Here is a 27909-nt window from a genome sequence, read left to right on the forward strand (position 1 = left end):
CTTTCGACACCGTGTCTCACAACATCCTCATAGGCAAACTCAGGAATTGTGGGCTGGGTGAGTGGGCAGTGAGGTGGATTGAGAATTGGCTAAGTAGCAGATCCCAGAGGGTTGTGATCAGTGGCACAGGGTCTAGTTGGAGACCTGTCACCAGTGGGGTCCGCCAGGGTTCTATACTGAGCCCTGTGTTAATTTGTTCATCAATGACTTGGATGAAGGAACAGATGCCTCCTCTGCAAGTTCCTTGCCAACACAAAGCTGGGAGGAGTGGCTGATACCCCAGAGAGCTGTGCAGCCCTTCAGAGGGACCTCAATAGGCTGGAGAGATGGGCAGAAAAGAACCATCTGAAATTCAACAAGAGCAAATGCAGGGTCCTGAACCTGGGGAGGAACAACCCCATGGACCAGCACAGGCTGGGACTGACCTGCTGGAAAGCAGCTCTGCAGATAAGGACCTGGAGGTCCTGGTGGACACAAGCTGTCCATGAGCCAGCAGTGTGTCCTTGTGGCCAAGAGGGCCAGCGGAGTCCTGGGGTGCGTTAGGAGGAGCAGTGACAGCCGGTCGAGGGAGGTGATCCTGCCCCTCTGCTGAGCCCTGGTGAGGATCATCTGGAGCACTGTGTCCACTTCTGGGCGCCTCAGGACAAGAGAGACATGGAGATCCTGGAGTGGGTCCAGCAGAGTGTGACAGAAATTATTAAGGGTCTGGAGAGTCTCTCTTCTGAGGAAAAGCTGAGGGAGCTGAGCATGTTCACCTCGAACCGAGAGGGGACCTCATCAATGTCTGTCAGTATCTGCAGGGAGGGTGTCAAGAACATGGACCAGACTCTGCTCAGTGGTGCCGAGCAATAGAACACGAGGCAATGGGCAGTAACTGATGCACAGGAAGTTCCACCTGAATATGAGGAAGAATTTCTTTACTGTTCTGAGCACTGGGACAGGCTGCCCAGAGAGGGTGTAGAGTCTCCCTCACTGGAGTTATTCACGAACCATCTGGACACAATCCTGTGGCATCTGCTCTGGGTTGACCCTGCTTGGGCAGGGTTGGACCAGATGCCCCACTGTGGTCCCTTCCAACCTCACTCATACTGTGATTCTGTGAGTCTCCTCAACCATGTCCCTAAAAGGAGAGTTCTCCCTCTCCAGTATATAATCCTGTTGCAGCACTCCCTGTCAGAGTATTGTCATAAAAACGTCTACCTTTTGCCTGTAAGTTACCACATACTGCAAAAAGCCCCACTGAAGTATGTACAGGAGTATCCCCCAGAATGAAAGGCTCTGTATGCATTTAATAATGAAATGCCCATTTCATGTTTAGAACCAGATGAAAGGACAGATAAGAGCAACTGGAAACAGCTTGGATATTGGAGCTTCAGCCTGGTAAGACTATGCTTTTACCTTACTATTCTAAATATGTCTATTTTCAAAACAAAAATATTTCATAAGGAATTTTACAGTAAGTGGGAGAGCTTTCATGTTCCATCTGAAAGGGCTCCTTGAAACAGATTTAAAAAGAAAACATCAAGGAAGACATTAGGACTGTACCTCACTCTTTCATCAGTATATATAGTTCATAACGCACATCAGGTGCCACGGGAACTGCTGTTCAAGGTTAAAGCAAGGTCCTTATGAAAGGGACAATTACTCTCTAGTGACAGATAAGGAGAAGAAAGTCAAAGCTAAACCGTGTGAGCGGAAAAGGCAGGAGTGCTCAAAGTTAACTGGGAAAGCTACAAAAGCTTTTACCTCGGGAAGAGGCCACTTCAGCAGCCGGCCGTGAATTCAGGTTTTAATCTGCCACCAACAGTCCCTGACAGGCTCTCCCTCCCCACACCCCAAAGGCAGCTGGCACAAGCCCCAGAATGGAGCAGACCTGTCCCGGGATGGGAGGCCCATGGAGCTGGTGGGCACCATGAGGAGCAGTGGGACAGGGCGCCCTCAGCTGCACTGAGGGGCTGTGAAAAAAGCCTGGATTCAGCATTCTTTTAAAGTAATAAAAGCATAATAAAAGCATGTTTTTGAAAGGAAAATGAAAACCAAAGCTATGTCCAATAGCACCAAATTTGGTGGAGGATTCCAGGAATCCCAGTCCCACCCACAGGAAGGACTGGAGCCACAAAGGCTCACCCTCAATGGAAGAGAATGAAACTGGGGAACATTTAGACAAGGTGGGCATGCACAAGTCCACAGGATGTGGTGGGATGCATCCATGGGGCTGAGGAATCTGGCTGATGTCACAGAAGCTGTGGCCATCCGGGGAGGTTCCTGAGGACTGGAAACAAGCATCACTTCGGTCCTACAGGAGGAGGATCTGGGAAACTACAGGCTTAGCCTTATGTCAATCCCTGAGAAGGTGATGGAGCAAATAATTCTGTAAACCATTTCCAAGCATATTAAGGACAAGAAGGCAGTGGCAGTAATTGGTATGGATTTGGGAAAGAGTAATCACACCTGTCTAAGCTGAGAGCTTTGTTTGATGAAACAACCAGGTAGTGGATAAAGGGAGGAAAGTGCAACTCATCTCTCTTGACTTCAGCAAGGCTTGAGGCATTGTCCCCCAAAACAGCCTCACAGACAAACTGACCAGGGGTGGGCTCAGTAAGTGGGCAGTGATGAGGTGCAAACTGCTGGGCTCCAAGGGTGGGGCCGTGGGACCAAGTGGATCGTGGTCACTCAGGGAATAACCCAGGGTTAATACTGTGCCCAGTTGTAGCAGGATGCCCTGCCTAGAGTGGGGGTAAAAGAACTCGACCAACACCCTATTGCCAAAGCTATCAGTGGTGAACAGAGAAAAGGTTCTTGTGCTGCTTTTGGTGTTGGAAGAATGCTGAAACTTGCCTCACTCATCAACCCCAGTTAAATATCCTGGGGAAGAACAGTGTTTCCTGAACGAAACTGGCACTGGTGAGGATGTGGCAGAAAAAGTGATAAAAGCAACCAACAAGTGATAGTACTGGTAACTTATCTGAAGCTGCTGAGTTGACACAGCCAACCTGCAGACATGACTGTCAGTCATGGTGAACAAATGAAACACAAGCCAGCAGCCAGCTCTAATCAAACTGCACACAGAGATGGAAGAACAGGGACAGCAGTGGACAGATTCAGCAGATACTGCAGGACTGTGTGTACACAGGGCTGAGATGGAAAATTTCAAGGATTGGACAAGGCCAGACTGAACCACAGAAATAAGAAACCATCCCTTTCCCAAAAAGCATTTTGGGCAGGAGCCATCTTCATTCTACCAAAACCGTTTTCCTGATGATTTCCCTGACAGCAGGACTGCTAAGCATTACCCAACATTTAAATGTTTCAGAATAAGCTGTGCCATACCAAGTTTCTATAAATGATCTCCAGTCAGGCTTTTTTCTTTTTTAAATCATTATGTCAAGAGGTCAGTTTACAAAACCAAAAACCAACCAGTGTCTGATAAGCCTTAATGTTGCAACGAACGTTGGTACATCAAAACTGTGTAACTTAAAAGTAACATCTTTTCAAAGAAGAAACTTTCTGGAATGCGATCAAAAAACCAAATAAGGCGAGAATATTACCTGTGAAAATTCAAAACATCAGACTCTCACTAGAGAAAAATGCAGCAATATTAGGAGATGCAACTGTAACTAGAAAAAGCAGAAAAACTTTTAGTATTTTTGATTTTAAGGAGAGGAAAAAAAAGCATATTTGCTTTCCTCAAGTGGATGAAAGGCACCTGTATAAAAAGAAGAAAGACAGTTCTGGCTGACTCTGGAATAGTAATTTACAGGGAAAATTGTAGTTCAAAGAACAAATTAAGTATTTATTCTTTTCATAATCAAATATAAAGGAGCACTCAAGTTAAGGTCTAAGTCTAAGGATAAAGAACTCTACTAAGAAGCAGTTTCAAGTTCTGCAACCTTCCTTCAACTTACTATCACAGCTTACTGAAAATGTGTTTCTTTTCCTTGCTGCTCTGTAAACACCCATGGTGCAAGAGAAAACTAAACACAAAAGCTGGGAGCAACCTAAAAAATGGTCTCCCACCTTTAACAACAGGAACCTTCAGCATTTTCAAGCATAATTTGGTGAACACAGCCATTGAATGAGAAGATGCTGTTTCCTACCATTCCTTTGTCCCTGGGCTGTATCTTGCAACCTCATTATATGAAGCCTCCCTTTCCCAGGAGGAATCATCTTGGCTCTGTCCTGCAGTGCCCTTAAAAGTGTCATAGATGCTTCTCTGTCCTTCGGTGCACCACAGCTATTTGGTCTCCAAGGAGAAGACAACTGCTTCAAGGCCCACAAACTGCCTGGATCTTAATATATTATATATGATATATCCAGGTGATGATATATATTTACATGCATATATATTTGCACAGAGAAAAAGTAACAACCTGCAACAGGCAGCAATGGACCATCCAACTGCTTGTGGTTGGGAATATTTTTATTTAACAAACATGGATGCTTTTTCCTGTCCATTACTGGCCCTCAGCAGACAAAAGGTTCTTTACTCATATATAGCACACACCAGGCTGCTGCACAAATCCTTTCCTTCCTTCCTGCATTACATCTGGGAGCTCTACAGCAGAAAAGTACAAGGGAAAAAACATATGTCAGACCCCCATCCTACCCTTTTTGGGCCCTGCTAAAATGTCAGTTTCAATTATTTTCTTTTGAATGAATGCCCATCTCATGACAGGCTTTGAAATTCTCTTCAAAATATGTAATTTAGGGCTAAATTCTTGTTTATGCTACTCAGCTTCTAAAGTTATCCTGTCTATATGAGGTTTTATAGCCAGTAAAACATGACTGAATACACATGAAATAATAAATTTGATCTCCTGTCCTGATTTTTTTTCATGTAATTAAGCTACACAGAACAATACAGTTCGATCATTGTTAGTTTGGGACTGGCATTTATATTTCATCTAGAGTTAATGCAGTCAAACTGAGAACAAAAGCAGCACAGACAAAGGAGAGCTAGACCTCACTAAGTTAATAATTAATAACCACTTTGACGATATTTAACCCATCAGCAAAAACACAAAAGAACTTTAAGCACTGTAAGTCTCACTGCAACAAACTGAGCACCTCAAACTTTCAGCAGTACATATGGTGCAGCAATCTTTTCAAGTGTAACATGATAACTCAACATGACTTCTTACAACGCTCCATCATCACCACTGGATTCATCATTATTTTCTAAGGTATAATAAGCACTTTGGATTTTTATGGATCTAAGAAACATAGGTTTGCTTAATCCTGTCATGTGAGACAACTCAACTCGAATCAGACCAAGTCTGCTGTACATTTCCCACGCAGGGATACTCTCAAACCCCACAGCAGGCCAGTGGGAGAGTTGGAAAATTAACCTGTCGGCATAGTACAAGCCTCTGTTTACCATTGATAATGTGACTTGCTCCCAGATAATGTTTTCTGAAGCAGCAGGTCCTTTCACTATTACTGTTAGTGCTGCCTGCAAGTTTCCCAGCTGCCAGATCGTGTTTCTCACATTGTTTTTAGTATTATCAGATCACACTGCAATGGGGACAGGTACTATCCACAAGCTCACATTTAAGTAACTGCAGTATATAAATATGCTGCTTCAGTGAGCACAGACAGAACCACAAAAGCAGTAAAGCAACAACAGTACAGACTGAAATGTCATTGTGAAAGCATTTGATTTTGGTACTGATGAAGATAAATATATGAAGGATATTCTTAGATTGCTACGTTCAGTAGCAAAAAAGTTGCAAATTTGGTCCCCTTCTTAAGATTCACTTCTTCAGGACTCCCAGTTACTTCATAAACTGCAGGTACTTTGGATCATTCAGTCTTATCCTCTGTTACTTAGTCACATACCAATCTATTGATGACCTACAACTTTTATTTTCAAGCATTCGACAGGTGAAATATGGAAAGAAGACAGGAGAAGGAATGAGCTTAAGCCACATTACCAAGAGACGGAAGGATCAGAAGCCTCGAAAGCACTTAAAAATACCTCCCCGTTCTGCAGCATCCAGTGTTCATTTAAAAAAAGTGGTAGTTCGAAGCAGTTACGAAGTCAAAGAAAAATGACTATGAACAAAGTGTAATTAAAAGCGTATCTGCCCAAACTTGCCTGAAATAGAAGTTAAACAATGAATTGTGTTATTTTCATAGATGTTAAATCAAATGCCAAAGATGGTATTTGAAATGTCAACATTAACAAGACACACCAAGAAAAGTTAAGTTAGAAAGCTTTATACTTGTATTTCCATTGGACAAGACAGATGCTTCAATCCTAGAGCCATTTAACAGCAAGACAGGGATGAAAACACACTTAGTGCCTCTTCCTCAGGCGAAGAAAGGGATAGAAAAGACTAAGATTCTAATCTGGAGATGTTATTTCAACACCGACTTGAAGTTTTACAGTGCATGTAATTCAAGATGAGCTAGATCAGCAAAAACTTTGTATTTAAATGGTCTGACTTAACCTGGCTCACAGCTCTGTGGGCATCTGGTGTATGGTCAAACCCAGCCCTCAGGGATACATTTTGTTAGGAGCCCATACACTGCAGCCTGGCTGAAAGAACTCCAAAACGTAAATAGTGAGGTAAAACAATCAGGTTGCACTTGATCAAAATCTACCCATGACATTTGCAGCTTGGAGGATATTAAAACAGCACCTGGGGTAAGGACTACTCTGCCATACCTGGATGTGTACACCATGGGAAAGATCAGAAACAAAATTAAGGCAGAATTACAGCTGCAATAGAGGAGTAGAAGATTTGGCTTACTCAGAAGATAACATTCTATACAAACTATATAAACTTTTTCATGTTCCTACTTCCAACTTTTTAACAAATGTACAAGTTACAAATCTTTTCATCTCTTCAAACAGTTATGCAAAACTTATGGTATAATTATGTATGATTCTACAGGCAATCAAAGCTTTTTGTCTTGTAACTGGGGTGGAGCCATGCCAATTCCCAAATGATGGCTGCCATACTCTTACAGCTGCACTGCCTAAAAACTGGGAAAACAAGCCCAATACCTACACAGGACAGGAGAGGCAGTGAGGAAAGCAGAAAAGTTGTAGTAAATGAAAAAGTTCTAGTCTACTAAGTGGAATGCTTCATTGCTCGGAAATTCATCTTTAGGGATAATATTTCCAGAATTAAATGGGTATTCTTCTATGAGTGAGAAAAAGATGAAGACTTTATTACTCAAACAAGTCTCCGGCTCTGAAGACAAAGCCACTTACCACAGCACAGTTCTGTCCCTTGGCTCCACGGCTACACTAAAAGGTGACACGGAGGCTGATCAGTTGCCACCAACGCCGACAAGGAAAAACAAGATGTAAAAGTTATTTTGACTAAGGACAAAACCAGCACGTGCTTTCAACAGTAAGCTACTACTTCAAACCTTATGCCAGAGTTTCCAGAGAACAGCCAAGTGCTGCAAAGTTAATCAAAACAAGATGTCTCTGAGCCATTGAGTACTGCAAGAGATCCTCCAGTGTTCAGCAGCAGGACCACCCAGAAGTTTCTTTTAAGATGCAAGCCCAACAGCTGGGAAACCAAGCTTCGGCAAGTTAAACCATTTCTTCTCCTGTGTAACATTATCTCTCCCCAGGACTGCTGTGGATAAATACACTCTCATTCACAAATACAGCTGTACACTTAAATTTTGCCTTTCCTGATCTCATCTAGAATCCCAGAGAAGTTTTGGCAAGCATGACTATTAGATACAATTAAAAGCTCAACTGTGATAGTTCTTGGTTAATTGCAAACAGCAGTGTGATTGTGCAGCATAGCTACATTTGCAGAGAGTTAAAGTATTCTTGCATATCTTAATAATACTCAGTATTTGATAGTTGCTGAAAAGAAGAGACACTGGGGAAAAACTCTAGTAAGAATGCATCAAGCCTTTTTTTTTAAATAACCAGAGAAAAAATCACTTACAGTAATAGTTGCATTTTATTTTCTCTTTTAGTTTCAATGTGCAGTATTTTCAGCATTTTTTTTTTTAACTTAAACATACATCTAAAATTATATGCTTTCCTTTTCCCTTGAGTACAATTGCTTTCAGGTTGGGGCTCCAAGCTTTTGCTCATCATTGCCCTCAAACTATACCCCACCACAGGGTGCATTACCTTATCCTTGTCAAGTTTATCCAACTTGATGGTGTGTATACACGGACTGATGGGAATGATAAGCTCACACAAAATGCACATGACAAAAAGCAGCGCATGCTTCACAAATGCTCTGCAGCATTTATACCCAGTTACCTGAATACAGCTAAAAACTTGATATACAGTAGAAGCTCTCCTGGGTATGACTGTGGGATTCTCAAGATTTTTAAATGGATACTTAGGTAGCATGCACAAAGAGTTCACCCAAAATCTCAGTATTAGGTAAAATTAACATAATTAATTTCCCCAAAATTTTGCTACATTGCTTACTCTAGTTTTTACAGCAGCTTGTTTTCACTTTAAAATACTTAAACTACCTAAAAACTAGCAAAGTATTTTGCCCTCTTGTAACCTTCATCAAATGTATCCTTATAATCAAAATTGTTTTAGAAGAGCAAAGCACATACCATTGTCACTCAGTTGATTTCTACCTTTAGTATAAAGTTTAGTTGGGATTGTACATGGAAAAAGTCTGATTAATGGAATGAATGTACTCAGTTAGTTCCCCATCTTCTCCCACCCCTTTCAACCGCCGGGTAAGATCCTGAATGACTGAATTTAATTAAACTGCTTATTGCTATTATTTATTGCTCATTATACCCTAAAATTTCTTTTATTTAGGAAGCATAAATGCTCAGCCCTGACAGTTCCACAAAATCTTAAGACAAACCAGGTCTGCTGCTCTTGGAGAACTGTCTTTGCAGTGTTTTTGACACAACCTCATCTGCTATATAGTTAACAGCCATTGAAAAAGAAGAATGGCAAGACAGAACGCTCGTAAGGCAAATCTACCCAATATCAACAAATAACTTTTAACCCAAAAAGTTCCACTTGTGCCCCCCTTCATTGGACCTAAATCTGTTCACTCATTACTCAGTGCTTTCGGAATGCTGCTGGTGGTTAAGAAACAAGCAATGTCTTGGTGCTAAGAAGGCATTCCTACTGAAGCAAAAGTAACACACAATCATTTACTAGATGCTTTAGGCAAGAAATGACATCTGAGTATATACACTTTAGAGAAGATTAAAATAAACTCACATTCAATTTCAACTGGAAAACAACATAAATAGTAAATAAAATACTTTAAATCCTGCAAATAAGAACCGGTTTACAGTAAGTTGTAGTTTGCAACTCCTCACTCTTGCACTCAGTGCAAGGGAGGGGGCATGCGCTGAAATGAAACACAAAGTAAACTTTATTTAATGGGCCAGTGGGTAGCTGGTCCAAAAGCTATTTATAGCAAGTTGGCTGGCATACAGTATTCTTAGGGGAGGGCCACGTTATAGATTTAGTAAAGTAGGTTCTTTGACAACTGAATTGTAAATGAAGTTTTAAACATTAATCTGTCTCAAGTATGCTCTCAGTCATGCCATATCTCACATCTTGTAAGGCTGTAAAGAAGCCACTTTCACTGCATGTCACTTTTCACTGTATGTCTTAAGACCAAACACATTTCTACCCTGCTCTCAATGAAAAAATGAACAGGCTAATTTTCAGAATTAGCTTTCTGTTTACAGCAAGTTAAAAACACTCTGTGAAATAAAATCTTGCATCGAGTCAATCTCAAAGGACAAGCAGTATTTTTATTTCCTTTTAATCCAGTATCAGAATCCCTTAGTGGCCATTGTTCTGCTGTTACTGCCCCTATGGCACACCTCATGGCTTGTGTCACCAAAAGCAGACAGGAGTGATTTTGAGTATGATTTCACTCCAAAAGAAATGAGGGTGTGCAAAGAATGTCTAGGAAGAAGACAGGAAAGTGTGCTGCAGTGAAATGTCAGAACTGAAGCACTACTGGAGTGTGTTCCCACACTAGGAAGACCCTTAAGCTACAATCCCTTCAGGTCACAGAGAATTTCCTAAGAGGAGGTGCCCTTCTTCAGACACTTAGGACACGTTACAGGAGGTATATATACTACAACAAATCTCCAAGAGAGGTTAAAACAGATGAAGTTATTACTACCAGTGAATCTGTGTGAGGTTAGAACTGAGTGCATCAGCTCTAGAGCTTGTCTTGAAACAGGTAATGCAAGGATTTGCTCTAAGGCTGGCAAGAGGCATTTGAGGAATGGGAGTCTGTCACATCTAATGTTTTTCACCCAGCTGTGCTGACTGCTAAAGTCAGTGTATTTCTTCACTGGCTGGAAAGATTCTATAGGAAGTCTCAAGCTGGTTTGGAAAGTTTTATAAAGGGTCTAGCTCCTCTGATCCCAAGGTAAAGTAACCAGCTGGACTGTGTTAATCATGAGGAGCTTAAAATCATGAAGAATTTAACAGTTTCATAACACAACATATACAGTTATATGGTGAGAATTTGACTAATCTGATGCTTAAAAAATATATTAAAATCTATTTTAAATTCTGGAAAATACCTTACAAAAATATCTTCACTTAAACTATATATTATACAAAAACTGACTGGTATGTGGGTTTACAGTACAAAATGATTATTGGTGATTACAAAAGGGAAGAGTGATCTATACTACCCCTTAATGAAACACAGGGCATTATATCTCACTGCCTGGAATTAGACTTTTGTCAGATAATTTCCAATATAACTCAAAAACTTTCAAACAGTATCTATTTTATTAAACCTTTTTCTGAAATCCTGTTCAGTTTCTTTTAAAAATCACCACAGTGGTGTGGCCCAAGGAAGATGAGTAACCCAGCTAAGGACAGAAATAATTGCTCTAGATAAGAAGACCTGTAGAGAGCTAAATACAGCAACATCTACAGTTGTTTCTACTGCCCATACTATCAATTTCCTCTACCAGTTTCTAAAAGGAAGTGACACCAGCGGACAATTCCTTTATAATCAATTTACGGGCAGAAGCAACAATTTTTGGTCTAGATTGGAATTAGTTTAAATACATGGGTTTAATAAATACAAATATACACATCTGTATACATTAAATGTTGTCACGTGTATAATTTCAACATATACATTATATACAGAAATACATACAGTACATGCTCCTCCTGACAACACTATCTCATTTTTCCAAGTGTCACCAAAAGGTGTGATAAGAAAATGAAGGGAGGTTAAATGTAGGATCTGACTGAGAACCAAGGTATCATTTCTCTATAATGCAAGACTTATAACAAATACAACTAAAGACAAATGCTGTGCTAGATTTCCTCAGGCAAAGTTTAGGAATCAATGGTATTCCCTGGGTGGTGAGTAAAAGCTAAATCTGGCCCTGTGTAGTGTCCTGAAATTCATGGAAATTTGTGTTGTGGCTGTGTCTAAAGCTTTATGGATACAACAGGTAATAAAAGAGGTTGTGTAATCTAACACTTTAGCCAGTCCCAAAGTAGACCACAGTAGCCTTCTGATTCTTTACTGCTACCATAAATTTGTTTACATTGGAGTGGTCCAGATGACTCCATGGTCTCAGTTAGGAAAGATCAAATGGTTGTTGACAACTGGGGAGCTTGCACCATTTTGTCTCTTAAAATGCTGTGCAGCAAATAAGAGCAGTTTCTTAAGTATCTAAAGTTTGATCCAGAGTAACTAGTCCTCTTTTTTACCATTATGTCTCAAAATAAAGGAATTCAAAAGAAGCTACAGTAAAGTGGATCACAAGAATGCCTCCTTAGTACAGTTTCTCAAGACAAATTAATCAACATATTCCAGTTTTAAAGCACTTTAAGAAAAAGTGAGATGCAAAACAAGATGTAATCTGTACATTAAGATGGATTTCCAAAAGGAACATGAATTCAAGCACAAGCAGAAAAAATGAGGACAATACAGATGTCAAGACATTCAGTAGCATGGCTTTTGTTCATCTCCAATTACAGCACAGCTCATGCACCACACATCTTACAATTTTACATACTGTACATAATATAGAAATATTTAAGTTAAAATTTCTTTCACTGATATACTGTACTCAAATTTGAAATCCTGAGAAGAAAAAAGATAAACGTGTGGTTACGTATGTGCACTATATCTCTGGCATCACCAACACATACACCACTGGATATCAGAAAGTCCAGAGAGAGAAATTACATGCTGGAAGTGTAAATCATAAAAGCCATTTTCTCTTTTCTTTGTTTGAGAGAGACATTAGGAAAGAAATTCTATTCTGTAATACACAACGGTATATACAGGTACATAAAACTATGAAGTTGGCTAATGACTGCAGGTTGTAGTAACAGTCTGTCAGTGTCTTACTGGCTGCACCACAGTGGCTTCAGCTGCATACTGGGAAGAAGAGGAATACCAGCCACCTTGCATGTGGTACTAGCCCGCATTTTACAGCTAGGATGTGTGGCTCACGTCAGTCCCCAACACCACTTGAAAAACACTGACATACTTCTTTCCACTTAGAGGTGCCTGGTGTCAACAACAACTACACTTGACTTCTCAGGTGATTTCCAGTGCTGCAGAGCACTTGTCCATGCGTGCTGGAAGGAAAACTGACAGGTCCATATTTATCACAAATGCAACCCCAGGTATTTTCTTGATCTTGCATTCCCCATAATTCATATTCCAACATTAGTCATGCAGTTCCACTACACATCAGGATGTTCAACATGCTGTGACCTTGTGGACATTTTGCAAACAAGTCAGTAGGCGATGGTATGGGGTTCCTGGAGATGCTACCACCTCAAACACCGACTGGAAGGCCCTCCGATCCAATTCTTCATCAATCTGGTGTCGGTAGAAGTCTATGGCCACCAAACAGAAGATGTTAACATCCACTTGCTCTGATTTTCCCATTCTACTGATAATATGTGGAAGACTGAAATGTAAGTTAAGGTCATAAAATGACAGACATTGCTCTTCTTTTGGTTTAGCAGTTTCAAACACTGGTCTCCATTAAAACAGTTTAGTCTTGAGTTTACCAACAACATTCAAGTGCAAAATACTGTCATCTAGCAATTAACTGCTACTACATAAATCCTATTTCTTCATTAACATCACATAATTTCTTATCAGAAATTAATTTCAAGCTAGCAGTAGTTTTCTTTATCCATTGGAGCAAACAATGCAATCAGCAACTGCTGACAGCCAAAGAGCACTGCTGCAATTGAGTCATTAGGACATTACAAACATGACAAATGGCCACATTTTTGTCTGATCACAAAATGCAACAGTTATTTTTCTGTTTGTTTAATGGGTTTGTTTGTTTTTAAATAAACCCAGCACTAATACCACCTACATATATGTATCTTTTTCCTGTTCCAATTTATTTGGCTGATGGCATTCCACTGCCAAAGCTCAGAATTACTGCAGTGCATAGACAGGGTGATAACTGCAAAATACAGTTTGTATGTAGAGGATAATTCTCTTGATTTTGAGTTTGTTGGCTTTTTTCATTTTTTTCAATGTATTTTAGCTTGCAGAAGGAATAGAGAGCAAAGCTTTTAAAGGTCACAGCAGTGCTATCTTGGTGAAGCTTTTAAAAAGTCCTTCAAAGTAAGGACTTTCCCAATCATCTAGCATTGTCAAAAGGAACTGATCTTAAAGCAGTAGTTTTAGATAACTTTATTGTCATAATCTGTTTAGAAGTTCTCTTTTTTCCCCTACAAACCTGAGGTACCAACAGCACAAAGCAATATATACCATCACTATCTGCAGTAAAACTGCCTTTGTGCTGTGTTACACTTGTACCCTTATCCTTCAAGGCTTTACACTATAATTACCCAGAAATGGCACACATTCAATCTTTTTAGGATACATTGCTGAAATCCACTGACTGGTGGAAGCACTGACAAAAAAACAGGAAAGACTCCACATTGCCATTGCCACAGGTGTTCTTTGTGTGAAATTGGAGAGAGAGAGCATCACCCAGTCACGGACCATTGAGGACTGTCCAGTGCTATGCAGTGTCTGGAATACCTGCAAAATATTGTACACAGGAATAAAGACAGGGTGGATGGATGTGGGAAGAAGTTCTGTTTCTCTTGTAAAGGTTCTCTCCAGCTACAAAGCTCTGACGGTCACAAACTGGATTCCTGGAGACAACTCTGAGACTAATGAATTAATGAACTGGACTCATGACATATGTGCCAAACTGAACTAATCATACAGAAATATAAGACTTGTCTGGTGTCCCTGTTTTTATAGCTCAAATGCGCTGTGCACTTACTGTCTCCAGTGATGCACAAGTCCAGCAGGTGCTGAAGAGCCAAAAACCCAGAAGCCCAGCTGAGTCCACAGAGGCTTGACTGTTGGGTTCATAAGGTGATGGCTCCCTCAGACCTAGAATCTGAGCACCAGGATCACAACTACTAATTTTCTCTATTTTCTTGTTATCTGTGACTGAACTGTCCTTCTGTGAGCTTTGGCTTCCAGGTGACATGGCAATTCTAGCCCTCAATGCTGCCTGGAAGCCAAAACTCACAGCATCACAGCTCAATCACTGTGACTGGTTTGTTAGATATAATTAACAAACCCCTCAGCTGAGCTGTCAATTATTTAGAAATCTTCTGAAACATTTAAGAAAAATAAATGTATCAATACTACCTTATAAACTACTGTTGCCATGAATTGTGGGTATGGCTGCTGATTGGACAGAAATTCCCCAATGACTTTGTTCATTACATCTTGTGGGGGGAAGAAATCATCAAGGAACTGTGGAAGAATCCGAGCCACTACTCGAGCTTCAAAAGGAAATCCCTTCCTGATCCTGCAAATAATAAAAAATAAAATATTTTATGATTGAATTCAAATACCCATCTTGTTCTTTCCCAATGGAAAGAACATTTAACTTTCATCTCTGAATAGGCACCTTTCCAACACTGATGAATCCAAGTCTTCGTGAGTAACAGACTACCCAAAGAGGTCTATCAAAGCTGTCAGAAGCTGTTACAGGTGTGTCTTTACCCCACACTCTCCCCTGTTCTTTTTTAAATAGTCACATTTTTTGAAGGTTTGGAATTGCATCAGAGATGAGACTTACCAACAGGAATGCTGAAAACATTACACAAGAACAAAAAAGGACAGGGAGATCACTCCTCCTAGTTATCAGAGCAAGGACCATTTATAAGCAGAACACTGATTTCCATTCATTAGGTCTTTGCATTAGAATGACCAATGTAACAAACAAGAAAAGTAAGTTGCATTGCTGTGCAAAGAGGGGAAAAGATACTCCAACATACAGACAATTTGTTTAAATCATACTGATTGGAAAGTGTTTCTAATAAAGGCTGCATCTGTTGATTTGTCAAGATCACGTTATCATGTGATTCTTCCCTGCAAAAGTTATTTTTTGCTTTTACTAGTCACATTTGTTTTGCTAACTCTTCAGAGTGATATATTCTAAAGCACTCAAGCACTGACTGCTCTAGTTCTGTTCTCACCAAGTGCAGAAGTGAAACCCTCCTCCAGTGTTATGGAAAAACCACAGAACACTTTAAAAAATGTAAACCATTACCCACAAACTACTATGCAAAATCTAACATGCTATACTCACTTAAGACAGCTTGAGATTGTCAGATCAAAACAGGGCTTTTGAAATGTTTCCATTAATGAGTTCCATGTGAATACAGAAGTTTTCCTGTATCCTTCCACTGCAACTACTTAACAGGCTCAGAAAGAGCAATTCTTGTGGGGGGGGGAGGGGAAAAGAAAGTTTTAAACTCTTAGGGTGGTTTGAAAGATTATTTCCTGTAAACTGGATTTATATCCTTGATTATGTAGAAGACATCCTGAAAAGCACTTAAGAGTTTGACCTGAAGGGAGCTGGAAATACATTTATGAAGTATTATGGTTTGTGCAGCACACAGTCTCAGTTAGGACATGTCTGGTTTTCATTTACATTCCTGTACATTTGTGCTGCCTTCAGCAATTCCATCAGTGTTACTGTGTATACCAGGAGCGTAACTTTTAAGCAAGAGTAAGTAGAGAGTACAGTTAATCATTAATTAACTGTAAGAACTGTCAAATAGAGAAGTGACCACACAGTGACAAACAGAATCATTTCCCTCCCAGAACCCCACTTACACATTTTGTCCTCTTACCTATCAAAAAGGACAGATACTCGTTCCATAGCTACAATCACAGATTCACTGTCAGGAGCACCAGGATTTGCATCTGTTATACGGCTGGGACTGATTTTTTCCTTTCCTAAACCAAAATAATATTACAAGTTAACTGGGGATATTAAAATACACTTCTCTTACTCTTGGTAACAAAAATAAGTTAAGAAAATTAGCACTGTTCTTCAGCCAGTCTCTCAGCACATCAGAAGTATAAAAAAATGAATACCTGTGTACATGCAAGTCAGCATTAATCCAAGGGCTGCCATTGCTCTGTGGGGGCTCTGCACATTCACCCTGTCAACACTCAGTTTAACCAGCGACTCACTGTCCAGCCTAGAAAGCTGCTCTGAAAGGAGGAGTCGTTCCAATCCTCTCAGGACACAGTGATAAATAATGGATGGTGTTGATTCATCACTTCCAGACACCATGACTCCACACATCTGAAATACAGCAAAAAGCCAACTGCCTGGTTTTGAGGTGTATTTAGGTCATCTTCTAGCATCATACCCCAATAGTATGCAACAGCATGAGGTATCAACAAAAACTGATTAAACTAAACCCAAAAGCAAAGCCACACCTCAGTAATCAAGTTAAGTGTTAAAGACAGCTATGTGGTGATCTCAGGTTACATGACCACCGCTAACTGGAGGCATCACAACATACCTGTATAATTCCTGCAGAGAATTCAGGCCCTACATCAAGTGGGTAATTCTCGATCAAATAGAAAGCAGCTGCACACATTACCAAGATGTGCTGTTGGTTATGGATATTCACACAACTGTAAATGAGCAAAAACACTAGTGGTCACCTCAAAGTTGTCTAGGTCACGAACAGAGACACTATAAACAATTCCTTGAAACACAAAGTATTTTTGCACATGAAACGTAAGCCCTTTTTAAAATCACAGAAAGTATCTCCAAGATGCCATAAGAGAACACTGATTACCACGAAAATGACAGAGAAATGATGTTTAAGTAACACAGTTTACCAAAGACACAAAAGCCTGTACTATCAGTTTTCTTACCCTCAAATATGATTTCACTCTCTAAATTAAACCTAAAACTGGATGATATTTTCAATGAAAATGCCAAAACCTGCTTGATACAACAGCCTGCTCTAAAATGTACTGGCAACCACCAACAACAGAGAGCCCTTTTGTTCACACATAAACATGCAACAGTTTGGAGCGAGGGGGAAAGGGGGAAGAGTCTTACTGTGCTACTCCTCTCAAATTGGAGAGCAGATACTCGCTGATAATTGGAATGAGTTGCTTTGCTGTCTCGTCGAGCAAGTCACACTCAAGGATATAAAGAATTCCATGCAGAGCTCCAATCCGACTTGGCATATGGGTGCTTCTTAGGGTTGATTCCAGCAGTCGACTTACTGGTTCAGCCACAGCTTTATCCTAATACATTCAACAAGAGTATTCATTAGAAGTCAACACTGGTTTAAAAACTGGCAAGTCCTGTCATTTGGAAATACTTGGAACAAACTGAAGAATAGAAAATAGGGAACAAACCAGAGCCTAGCTTAAACTACTTTGAATCAAATACAAGACTAATACAATCAGGTAAGAGATGAGTTGCAGATTAACTAGTAAATTGATGCTACTTTTATTTGTACAAAGTTATGTCACAATTTAAAATGAAAAAACCCCAAACAAGATAAGGATTAGTTCAGTAAATAGTACGTGCTATTAAGAATATAGGACTTGAATGATTGAAATTTTCTGGCCTTCCAGCTAAGCACAAAGGATGCTTCCATCTGGAACAAATTGGTACCAGACAACTATACTCTGCCATCTACTATCTGTCTACTCAACTCATAGCACATTGTTCCATTTATATGTTCTCTGAGACCACTGGTACTCAGACCTACACGTCTTTCCCCTCCACCAATCCAATGATCTGGATGACGGAATCAAGTGCACTCTCAGGCAGGAATGTTGATCTGCTGGAGGACAGGAAGGCTCCACAGAGGGATCTGGACAGGCTAGATCAATGGGCCAAGGCCAATGGTCTGAGGTTCAACAAGGCCAAGTGCCAGGTCCTGCCCCTGGGTCACAACAACCCCTGCAGTGCTACAGGCTGGAGCAGAGTGGCTGGAAAGGGCACGGTGGAAAAGGACCTGGGGGTGCTGGTTGAGAGTGGCTGAACATGAACCAGGTGTGCCCAACAAGGCCAAGGGCACCTGGCCTGGATCAGCAATAGTGTGTCCAGCAGGACCAGGGCAGTGACCATCACCCTGTACTTCACAGAATCATTAAGGCTGGAAAAGACGTCCAAGATCAAGTCCAACCTTTGACTGAGCAACACCATCAACTAAACCACAGCACTAAGTGCCATGTCCAGTTGTTTCTTGAACACCTCCACCAATGATGACTCCACCACTTCCCTGGGCAGCCTGTTCCAATGCTTAACCAACCTTTCAGTGAAGAAATTTTTCCTAATAGCCAACCTAAACCTCCCCTGGCACATTGAAGCCATTTCCTCTTGTCCTGTCACTTTTCACCTAGGAGAAGAGACCGACCCCCACTCTGCTATAATCTTTCAAGAAGTTGTAGAGATTGATAAGGTCCCCCCTGAGCCTCCTTAGGCTCCAGCCTTAGGGAAATGGTGTAGTTAGGTCAATGGTTGGGCTCAATTATTTTAAGGGTCTTTTCCAACCTAAATGATTCCACAATTGTATGTTTAGTATTCACAGGTGAAGCTGGTATCAGATACTTCACTCTTTGTTATCAAATAACACAACTTACTGGAATATGCAGAATCTATTCTGAATTTTAGTTTTGGAAAGTCTTTTCCTTACTATTTAAGTAATTAGAAGAAATTACTTGTTTTACCTTGTCCCTTTACTCATTAAGTATCTAAGATACAGGCCGGTTAGATAGTGTCTGCTCTCTAGCTGCTCTTTTTAGGTGGATTTTCTACATAACTGAGCACAGAACAGCAAGCAACTCTTGATGGAAACACCTTCTTGTTTTTTAAGTCCCACCAAGCTGTTATATTCAGCTGTCTGCTTGTGACAAGGTGTTACTAGCTCACTGAGTGGGAAATGGCAGCCCAGTCAGAATAAGCTGATCTCTAAAACTGTTTCTGTATGTTTGCCATCACCTTCCCAGCCTTCCCTTGCGCAGTTGCTGCTGAAACAGCTACTGGAAGCCCCACCCTAAAAGCCTTTCAAAATTTCTTTTACCACTGTTACCTATATTGCTTTATATTAGTCTCAGAGTTTCTAGAAGTGCTAACTCCTTCCAAAGTTATTTGTTATTTTTTTTTCCTAAATATTTAGCAAAATTTTCCTAAAAATTTAGGGAAAAAAATTCCACTCTGCAATGTTCACTGGAAAGTACTCTGGTCTACACATTTCAAGACAGAATGATGCAGTGGAGGGAAGAGTGAGGGAAAGACAAGGGATACCTGACTATCTGGGGCTATATATTTATCACATGCACTGTCCCAGCCTCCTATGAGATTACAGCCATTCACCAGTAATACAAATCTAGCAAAAGATGTTCGACAATTCCTCATATCTGTCCTGAAATGTAACAAATGAGGAGTCCAGGGCAAAGGCAACACTGAACTGAATAAGACAAACCAAAAAGCACATTAAATTATGCTCAAATCTTGAAAACTATCAACCAAAACAACCTTTCTGTTTAAATACAGGGCAACTGGAGATAATGTTTGCAAACTCTGAAAGCCCAAAATACATATCCTATTACTTCTTACAGCCATGCAGATCAGCTAAAGGATATTCTTAGAGATAAACCACCCTCACCAAGTACACCAGGTTTTGCAACAGAAGCTGAGTTAACCTAGACACTCATGAAATTTGCAATAAACTTTCTGAGAATTTCTTACCATTCCAAGAACAGCAGCAGCTTTACAAGTAGCTGGTATCAAATACTGGACAAGAATCTCATCTTCTGATGGATGCACCTTTCGCAACTCTGTTAGTGTTGTGTACATCATCTCAAACTGATTCCTTTCTGTAAATAAGTCTGACACTGCCAGAAGCTGTACGGAAATTAAAATTGAATATAAAAAAAAATCCCATTAACAGACAGCCAAACATTGACTCTCCCTTCTGTTATAATTGTGAGCAAAAGATTCCTCAATTGATCTATTAAATGTGTAAACATTTACTCAAGGGTCTGAAATAACTATTAACTATTGTTGTCCGGAATTAATTCCACCATTCATCCCAGATAATAATGACCTCCAAGAGATCCTTTTTACCAAAAACTGACAAAATCAAAGCCACTATAGTAAGTAACTCTGGGACATGAATAAACATTGTTATTTACCATGTATTAAAACATCCCAAAACACACAACACATATATCTCTTGCAAGGATAGTTTCATTTTAAGTCTCTTATGATAGTGAATAATGGCTGCCAAGACACATTCCACACCTTTTTTCTTTCGTTTTGCTTCTACACTTAATAATCAATTTAATTCTCTAATACATTATTGTTCCATCTTCATTTTCTTACAAAGGAATAGGATAAGCAAATCTTGCTTTAGCACGCAGTCAAGTAAAATATCAACTATCATTAAGTAACAATAAAGTATTTGTAATGTAGCAGCAGAATACACAATCCAGATGCTTATATAGCTTCAATCAGTATAATGCTGTAGTTGCTCAAGTTGTATCTGTGTACTGCCCACAGAACAGCACTGCAAAGAAAATTCTGTGTGTTCCATATATTAAAAGATGCTTTACAAAGGCTGCTTAGCTCTGAACACTTGATAACATATACTCAATTAGGATTCTGAATAATAATTCAGACTTACTGAGCGCACCACTTCACTGATCAAAATGACTGGTGTTCTCTTGCTAGGGTTGGATGGCAATATCCACTGACTGTACAGTTCAAGCAAGAACTGAGAACAAGAATGGATATCTACACCAGCCCGGTGCTTCCTGCAAGGAACAATAAACAAGTGTTAAAATGGCTATTCCTAAGCGCTGCTAAAATGCTTGACTTGAAATAATAGTTATTTACCAGCATCCAACTTATAAACCCAGCTTATTGAACTCAACATGAAGAAATAACCTTATCTATGACTCAGAAGAGAGAAAAGACATAAAAATCAAGATACCTGGTGTTTATAGGAGAGGTTGGTGGTGAGGAAAGAGCAGGTACGTCATTCTCATCTTCCTCATCCTCACCCCACTCTTCTTCTCTCAGTGGAGTGATATTATTTCCTAACCATATCGAGTGTATAGAGACCTTGAACACATACACAGAAGAGAAAAACAAATAGCAAAGAAGTGCATTTAACACCACCACAGTCTAGAGAAATCTTAGAAGCCAAATATATTTTCCATTTAAATGACAGGCAACACACAGTCTTCTGGCTGAGGAGACACCCAGTTATGACCTACCCTCCAGAACTCAGAGCTTTTAGTTTCTATTTGATGTCACGCAATGCTTCTTAACTGATTTTTCAGAACTGGAAGAAATGTAATAAAAATCAAGTTTAAAGTTGAGCTTTCAACAAACCTGTCCCAGTTTGTAATCCATATCTCCTATTTCTCGTTCAGTATTGATCTGCAGTAAGAGTTTTTCATGGCTGATAAGAGCACCTGTAACGAAACACAAGACGAATTTTTAGAAAGTGCCTAACAAAGCACATGTGAAAATGGCTTCACTTCCTGCAAACTGGATTTCAAATTTTTCGGAGAGTATTTTTTCCACTTTTTAAGTGGAAAAGAAATTCACTCTCCCCTTCTCCCCCACAAACAAGCACTTACCTGTAGTAGCAGGAGAAAGTGATGGAACAGGGTCCCAAGCTTGGTATAAGTGATGAGTAGCAATATTATCTCTCTTAGACACCATTGCCTGGATTTCCTGTTCAACAATTCCCCTGATAACACTTAGCTTCCTCCCAAACCTGAAAGCCCAAGATAAATCAATTTTAGCAGATCTTTCCTTTAATAGTTTCATGCAAGTCTGTCTGGCTTACTCTGCAATGTTGTGTATCTATGCTTATTTTCATTATCAGGGAAATGAAAATGCTGAAAAATACATTCTGCACACTGTTTATTAGATTTTATTAAGATGTTATCTTTTTCAGATAATCTTTTAACTCAGCAGGTTCACAATGCTAAGTCCACATAACTTCCATGTAAACAGACCCACCCATGTATACTCTTGCTTAGAAAATACAATCCATTCATATTTTTGCTACAGCTAGATTAAGCAACTGTCATTATGTATTAACAACAAGTTTTATGTATTTGAAAACAAGTAAAAAGAAGTACCTTGTGTCCAGAGCTTTTAAAGCTTTGTTGCGGGGCTGCTGTTCCAAACAGCTAACTGCTGGATTGCCTGCAACAGGTATGGTCATTGCACTCAGCACCAGGGAGGTTATGGCTTGCACTGCAAGAACATTAATTTGGGTCCTCTCCGTATCTTCCTGTAAAATGAACTCACTGTAATTTGAATTGTTAAAAAAAAAAAAAAAAAAAAAATCCCAAAAGCTCTGAATATCAGTTTGTCATGTTTCACTAAATTATCATTAATAAGCCTGATAGCTACGCTTCTTCCCATCCAGAAATATATGTGACATAAACAAGGCACACAAAGCACTGACTGCAATTAATTTCTAGTCAAGAATCTTAAAAAAAAAAAAAACCTGTGTTGAGTGATGTTCTAATAAAGAGCTGAAACAGCTTCATGATTTTTTTCCATACTATTTACATGCTTGCAGAGGCTTTAAGCCAGAATATGGATGTGTCTGAACTCACCAGGATATGAAAAAAAAGGAAATACAAAATATAAAAAATTCCTTAGTGTTAGTCACTTCTTTTCTGCTTTACCGTTTTATTAATAGAAACACTTTTCTTGGTTTAAGTAAAATTTCATTACCTCTTGCTGGTTCTCCTCTTGGTCCATTACAATGGGCTGAGTTACGAGCACACCAAGCAAAGTAGCCCAAGTCTCTTCAAACTGAGTACGACTGATCCATCCTATGGAAACACTCAGAGATAGCCATTTATGTCTTAATACAAAGTTAAACAAGACACAGCATTAAAAAAAAGGTACATTGTTTCCATAGACTTAGTTTCATACCATTTCCTATTCATTTTGGCATTTTTTGCAAGGGAAGAAGCTCCCCAGGGAAGTCGTCACAGCACCAAGCCTGACAGATTTTAGTAAGTGTTTGGACAATACTCTCAGGCCCATGGTGTGACTCTTGGGGATGGTCCTGTGCAGGGCCAGGAGTTTGGACTTGATGACCTTTGTGGGTCCCTTACAAGTCAGCATATTCTGTGATTCTGTGATCTACTGGGTGTGGATGGGTATGGCAGAGAACAACACCACAGCTTGTCTCCTTCAGCTCCAAGAAGGCAGAGAGAACTGGAAACACTGTGCTAACACAGTCATAGAACGGTTTGGGTTGGAAGGGTCCTTTCAAGATCTTCTAGTCCAACCCAAACATCTGATGCCTGAGCTGAAGGTAGGTAACAGGTATCTTATCACAGGACTTTATACTGTAATAGAAAAAAAAAAGAAGGGGGGAAGCAAAATATTCTCAAATGTGCTGTCAAGCGTATGCTCCAGAAAACAAGTGGTCATTCTGCAAGAGCACACTGAAATCCCCGTGAGCTGGAATAATATTTGGCTTTATTTCTACCATTTATTCTCTTCATTGAACAAAATGTAAGAATTACTGCAGCACAATTACTAACCTGCTCTGAAATACTATGTGTCTTCCACATAAGCAACAAAAGTAAGCAAACAGTTTCAGATACAGTTATTCAGTAATTTCAAAACATGGGTAAATGCCCAATAAGAGCCAAGTATATTAATTTAATTTTGTACATACCAAGTGTATTAATGCGATAGATGAACTCCTTAAATATTTCCTTTTCTTGAAGAAATTCTACTGGGATTTCAGGAAAAACTGTGCCAAAGTCACCCAAAGGCTTTGGTGACCAGCCTAATTTCCAGACCTAAAGAAGTATAACGGAAGTTTAATTATCTACACCAGATATAGTATTTGCATTACAGCTCTAAATATACAGGCACCATTCAAAGGCAACAAGACACCAGTAAATAAAGTAGCTCTCCAGACAGAAAAGCACTCAAAGGAAGATGGAACATCTAACACAACTTATAACAATGTATACCATATTTCTAATTTTAGGGCTTTTTCCATCATACTTCCCACTGTAAATTAATTATCCAGTTTTGTGATCCAAGTTTAGATACAGAAGCAAGTAAGTTCCTGTCACATATTTCAGTTTAGAGATTGTGCAGAAATTATGCTGAAATGGAATTCAAGGAAGACAGCTCACATACTACTGGTACCTGAAAACGCACACTGATACATCACAGAGGGGGCAAAAAAGTCTCAACCAAAAAAAATACTATGTTTTGACATCCCTGCAAAAACAGAGTGCTGAAATAGAGAAATGGCCTTGCACATATTACTACCCAGGGTTCAAAAAGACAAACTGATTGATCAAACCAGCTTAAGGTTGAAGTCCTACTGATGTAGGATTTAGGATGCAGCACCATGTTTGGTTTTCAAAGTTTTTCAATAACGCTGAAGTCCTGAAAGCACAGAATAATAAACATACCAAGGGAGGTACTCTGGTGTAACTGTTCACTAGAGGCAGCCTTGCTAAACTGATAATGATGTTCTTGAGGACAGGAGTGAGAAACGCAGGGATGCTGCTGTTCCTTTTGTGCCCCAATGACAAGACAGTCTGTAAGCATTCCACCATCTCCGCTATCATTTCACATGCTGCAATAATGTGTTTTGTTTCTTTGTTAGGAGAGAAAGAAATTCAGTTTTATGAATCCACTCAAAAGACAAATAATTTAAAAAGACAGAAACACAAAAAATTCTTAACAAAAGAGTATGTCAACAAAAAACCACAATAAGGATGCATACAAAGAAATTTTAAAAATTTAAAATCCCACAACACTTTAAAAAGCTCAGTCTGTAGCACACTGCACAGCTAACAGAGTCCCCAAAAAGAAAAAACTGCATTAAAGTATAACTTTCAAGAATAAACAACTACACCTGCCAAAAATATGGCAACCTATATTTAACAGACATTTACCAAATACAAATAAGGTCTCAGATGAACTTTCACTGTTAAAAATAATAGTAATGGAAAGGGTACCTAAAATATTTCTTCAGTGAAAGTTTAGGCCAGAAGCAAAATTCACTTTTTACTTACTCTGTGCATTTGAGTCAATTTCCCCCTCACTTAAAGGTTTTGAAGTGTTCTTCTTTCTTTCAGGACTAAGAAGTTGATTACCAGGTTCCACAGCAACTGAATTGGAGAAAAATATTTGAAAGATACAGCTATTACATATTTCATATTCCACTTTTTTAATCAACACCACATAGTAGTCAAATTTGGCATTTGCCAAGTTCGAAAGTAAATGCTAAATTTTAAACAGGAAATTAAAGTAGTAAAAAATGAATTTGTCAAACAAATAATTAATAAGGACTCAAAGGAAATATTCCAGACACGCAGCATTTGATCAATGATGACTGGCAATCTATTAACAAAATTTTTCTCCGAGCTGTTCAAACCACACTCACCTGCTTCTATGATAAATCTAATGCAGTTAATTAAGGAGCAAGCATATGTCACATAAGCTGCAGAAGACAGCAAATTCCAAAGACTAGGCTGCTGTAGTGTCAGACAGCAACAATCCAGACCAGCCTGAAGATCTACACTTAATGGAATCTGGTCATGCACTAAATGCCATGATAGTGCCTGTACAAAAAGAGAAGTTTCCTATTAATAGCAAATTCTCACAACAGAACAACTTCTAACCAAGAGTGATTTTTTTTTTAACTTGGCAAAATGTAAAGTTTTAGTAGCAAATAGTATTGATTTTTTCCTCAGAGAACACTTTATTTTAAGTACAAGAAAATTATGACATTCATATACTGTTTATTAAGTGTCCCAAAAATCAGTGCAGGACCCATTCTCCCAAAGGCCAGCATCATTACATCAGTCAATCAACCTCTCCTTATATAAAATTGTCCTTGTCCCATAACCCAAATCTCATTTGCTAGCACAGGTCAAACACAAAAACCACTGAAGAAATGTCTACAGTTAAAACAAAAGAATTGCCCCAATCAAAAATTACTCAGTGGTGATCAGTTTAAGATAGAGCTGTTCCCTCTCCCAACATTTCATCACATCTTTAATTACGGTGTAGTTTCTTACCTCTACTGACATCACTACGAATTTCAGGATATCATCCTCTTTGTCAGGAGGAACACGGAGACCAGCTGGTAGTTTTGAGAGTAACAACAAATACTGAGCCAGTGCACGACAAAGTGTCATCATAGACTGATACATCACCTCATCTCCTATAAAATAAGACTGGATGAAATCTAGCAGTTTGAATTTTTTTCCCTTCAATAAATGTTTTTCAGAACTATTTCATAAGCACTTTTATGCCAGGTATCTTGATTTTTTTAAAAATAGTAAGTTCATGTATTCACAAGACATCTGTAAAGTATCTTTGCAGAGGAGAGAATAAACTTTAAAAGACCATTATTTCTATTACCAAAGATATCGCTTAGTTTTTTCCAGTAGGCTGATGGCTCAGTTGGCAATAGTGGCTGAAAAACCTGGTGGCTGGCTGGAAGGTTTTGTACAGCAGAAGACACATGATCCAGAGTTACCCTCCGAGCTGTTTCAAAGAGGCTGTTCTTCTGGTCCCTTGAGAGCTCATTCATGCCGAGGCTTAAACAAGGTGCTAACAAGCTTAGGTTGAATTCCTGAAATCAAATAGTAAATAAAAAGAAATTGCTTTTAAAGTGAAACTAAGAATTTGGTGGTATTATTCTAACATACTAATGTGGGGGTAAATTTACAGCTTATTGAATATCTAACTTATTATTAGCACCTCTGCTCTACTGTGGTGTGCCAATATGGATAAGCCCACATTGGCTCCACATTTAAATTCCAACTAGTACCATACTGGAAAGAAAAATCAATATGCTTACTCCAAATTTTCAGGACAATGTGTGAATAAAGATTAAGGATGACATATACACAAGGAATCTTCAAGTAATAAGTTTTCAAACAAACAAGTCAAATATCTTTTTAAAAACAGCTTCCCCAGCATTATTTGCTCCATACCAGCAGCAATTATCATAGTGAGAATTTGAACAAAGCTGTCCTTTACATCAGATTTATTGATCTGTGGCCTGTCAATGGCTTACTCCAAGTCAACTAGCACAGATATTGAAGAGGTTACAGAAACAGTTGGCCTAGGAAGAGACTATATGGCAAAACAAGACTATGTAAAATGGTAAAACTGGATTATTCTGATTGCGATGCATAAATAAACCTTTGCTTCCACTATCTACTCAACATGTACTACTAGAAAGTTACTGTTAGCAACATTGCTAGACACAGATACCCTCTCTTTTACACAAATACCTACTATTTTAGTTTTAATTAGGTGAATTAGTGTTATCAGTATACTTTATCAGTATCAGTATTATCTAAATTTGAAGTGTTTACATTTAAGAATGTAAACACTTCAGAATGTAATCTATTAATACTACCAATAGGAACACTTGAACTGATTACGTCCTCTTTCTCTGACAAAGAAGTTACCTTGCTGGTCATGAAGGAGTTCAGGTCAGGCTGAGGAATCCTATTTACCAGCTCTGCTCCTTCTAGCAGTGCAGAGTCAGACTTGATGTAACACTGTGACCTCACTAGTGACACATACCAGTCCTTTAATAATCAAAAGCAG

The 27909-nt window shown here is 39.3% G+C and overlaps 1 protein-coding gene across 3 annotated transcripts in view; it reads right to left on the reverse strand.

Annotated features, from left to right (window-relative positions):
* Window positions 1-7977: 7977 nt before the first annotated feature.
* HTT (huntingtin) overlaps window positions 7978-27909 on the reverse strand; it is a 78735-nt gene continuing 58803 nt past the window's right edge. For 2 of the 3 annotated variants that reach the window (XM_039550440.1, XM_039550438.1), the window contains 21 exons: window positions 27768-27890; window positions 26707-26920; window positions 26361-26506; window positions 25724-25901; window positions 25353-25448; window positions 24744-24931; window positions 23987-24113; window positions 23026-23126; window positions 22419-22573; window positions 21909-22048; window positions 21658-21740; window positions 21254-21384; window positions 20945-21074; window positions 20008-20163; window positions 17359-17549; window positions 16808-16922; window positions 16371-16584; window positions 16124-16229; window positions 14628-14790; window positions 13840-14000; window positions 7978-12900 (listed from right to left, as the gene is read on the reverse strand). In XM_039550440.1, the coding sequence (XP_039406374.1) occupies window positions 12687-12900; window positions 13840-14000; window positions 14628-14790; window positions 16124-16229; window positions 16371-16584; window positions 16808-16922; window positions 17359-17549; window positions 20008-20163; window positions 20945-21074; window positions 21254-21384; window positions 21658-21740; window positions 21909-22048; window positions 22419-22573; window positions 23026-23126; window positions 23987-24113; window positions 24744-24931; window positions 25353-25448; window positions 25724-25901; window positions 26361-26506; window positions 26707-26920; window positions 27768-27890 (3132 nt within the window). In that variant the 3' untranslated portion in view covers window positions 7978-12686. The remainder of the gene's footprint in view (window positions 12901-13839; window positions 14001-14627; window positions 14791-16123; window positions 16230-16370; window positions 16585-16807; window positions 16923-17358; window positions 17550-20007; window positions 20164-20944; window positions 21075-21253; window positions 21385-21657; window positions 21741-21908; window positions 22049-22418; window positions 22574-23025; window positions 23127-23986; window positions 24114-24743; window positions 24932-25352; window positions 25449-25723; window positions 25902-26360; window positions 26507-26706; window positions 26921-27767; window positions 27891-27909) is intronic. The other variant, XM_039550439.1, reaches the window with a different exon arrangement.

This window comes from Corvus cornix, chromosome 4, assembly GCF_000738735.6.
Source record: "Corvus cornix cornix isolate S_Up_H32 chromosome 4, ASM73873v5, whole genome shotgun sequence".
NCBI classification, from domain to species: Eukaryota; Metazoa; Chordata; class Aves; order Passeriformes; family Corvidae; genus Corvus; species Corvus cornix.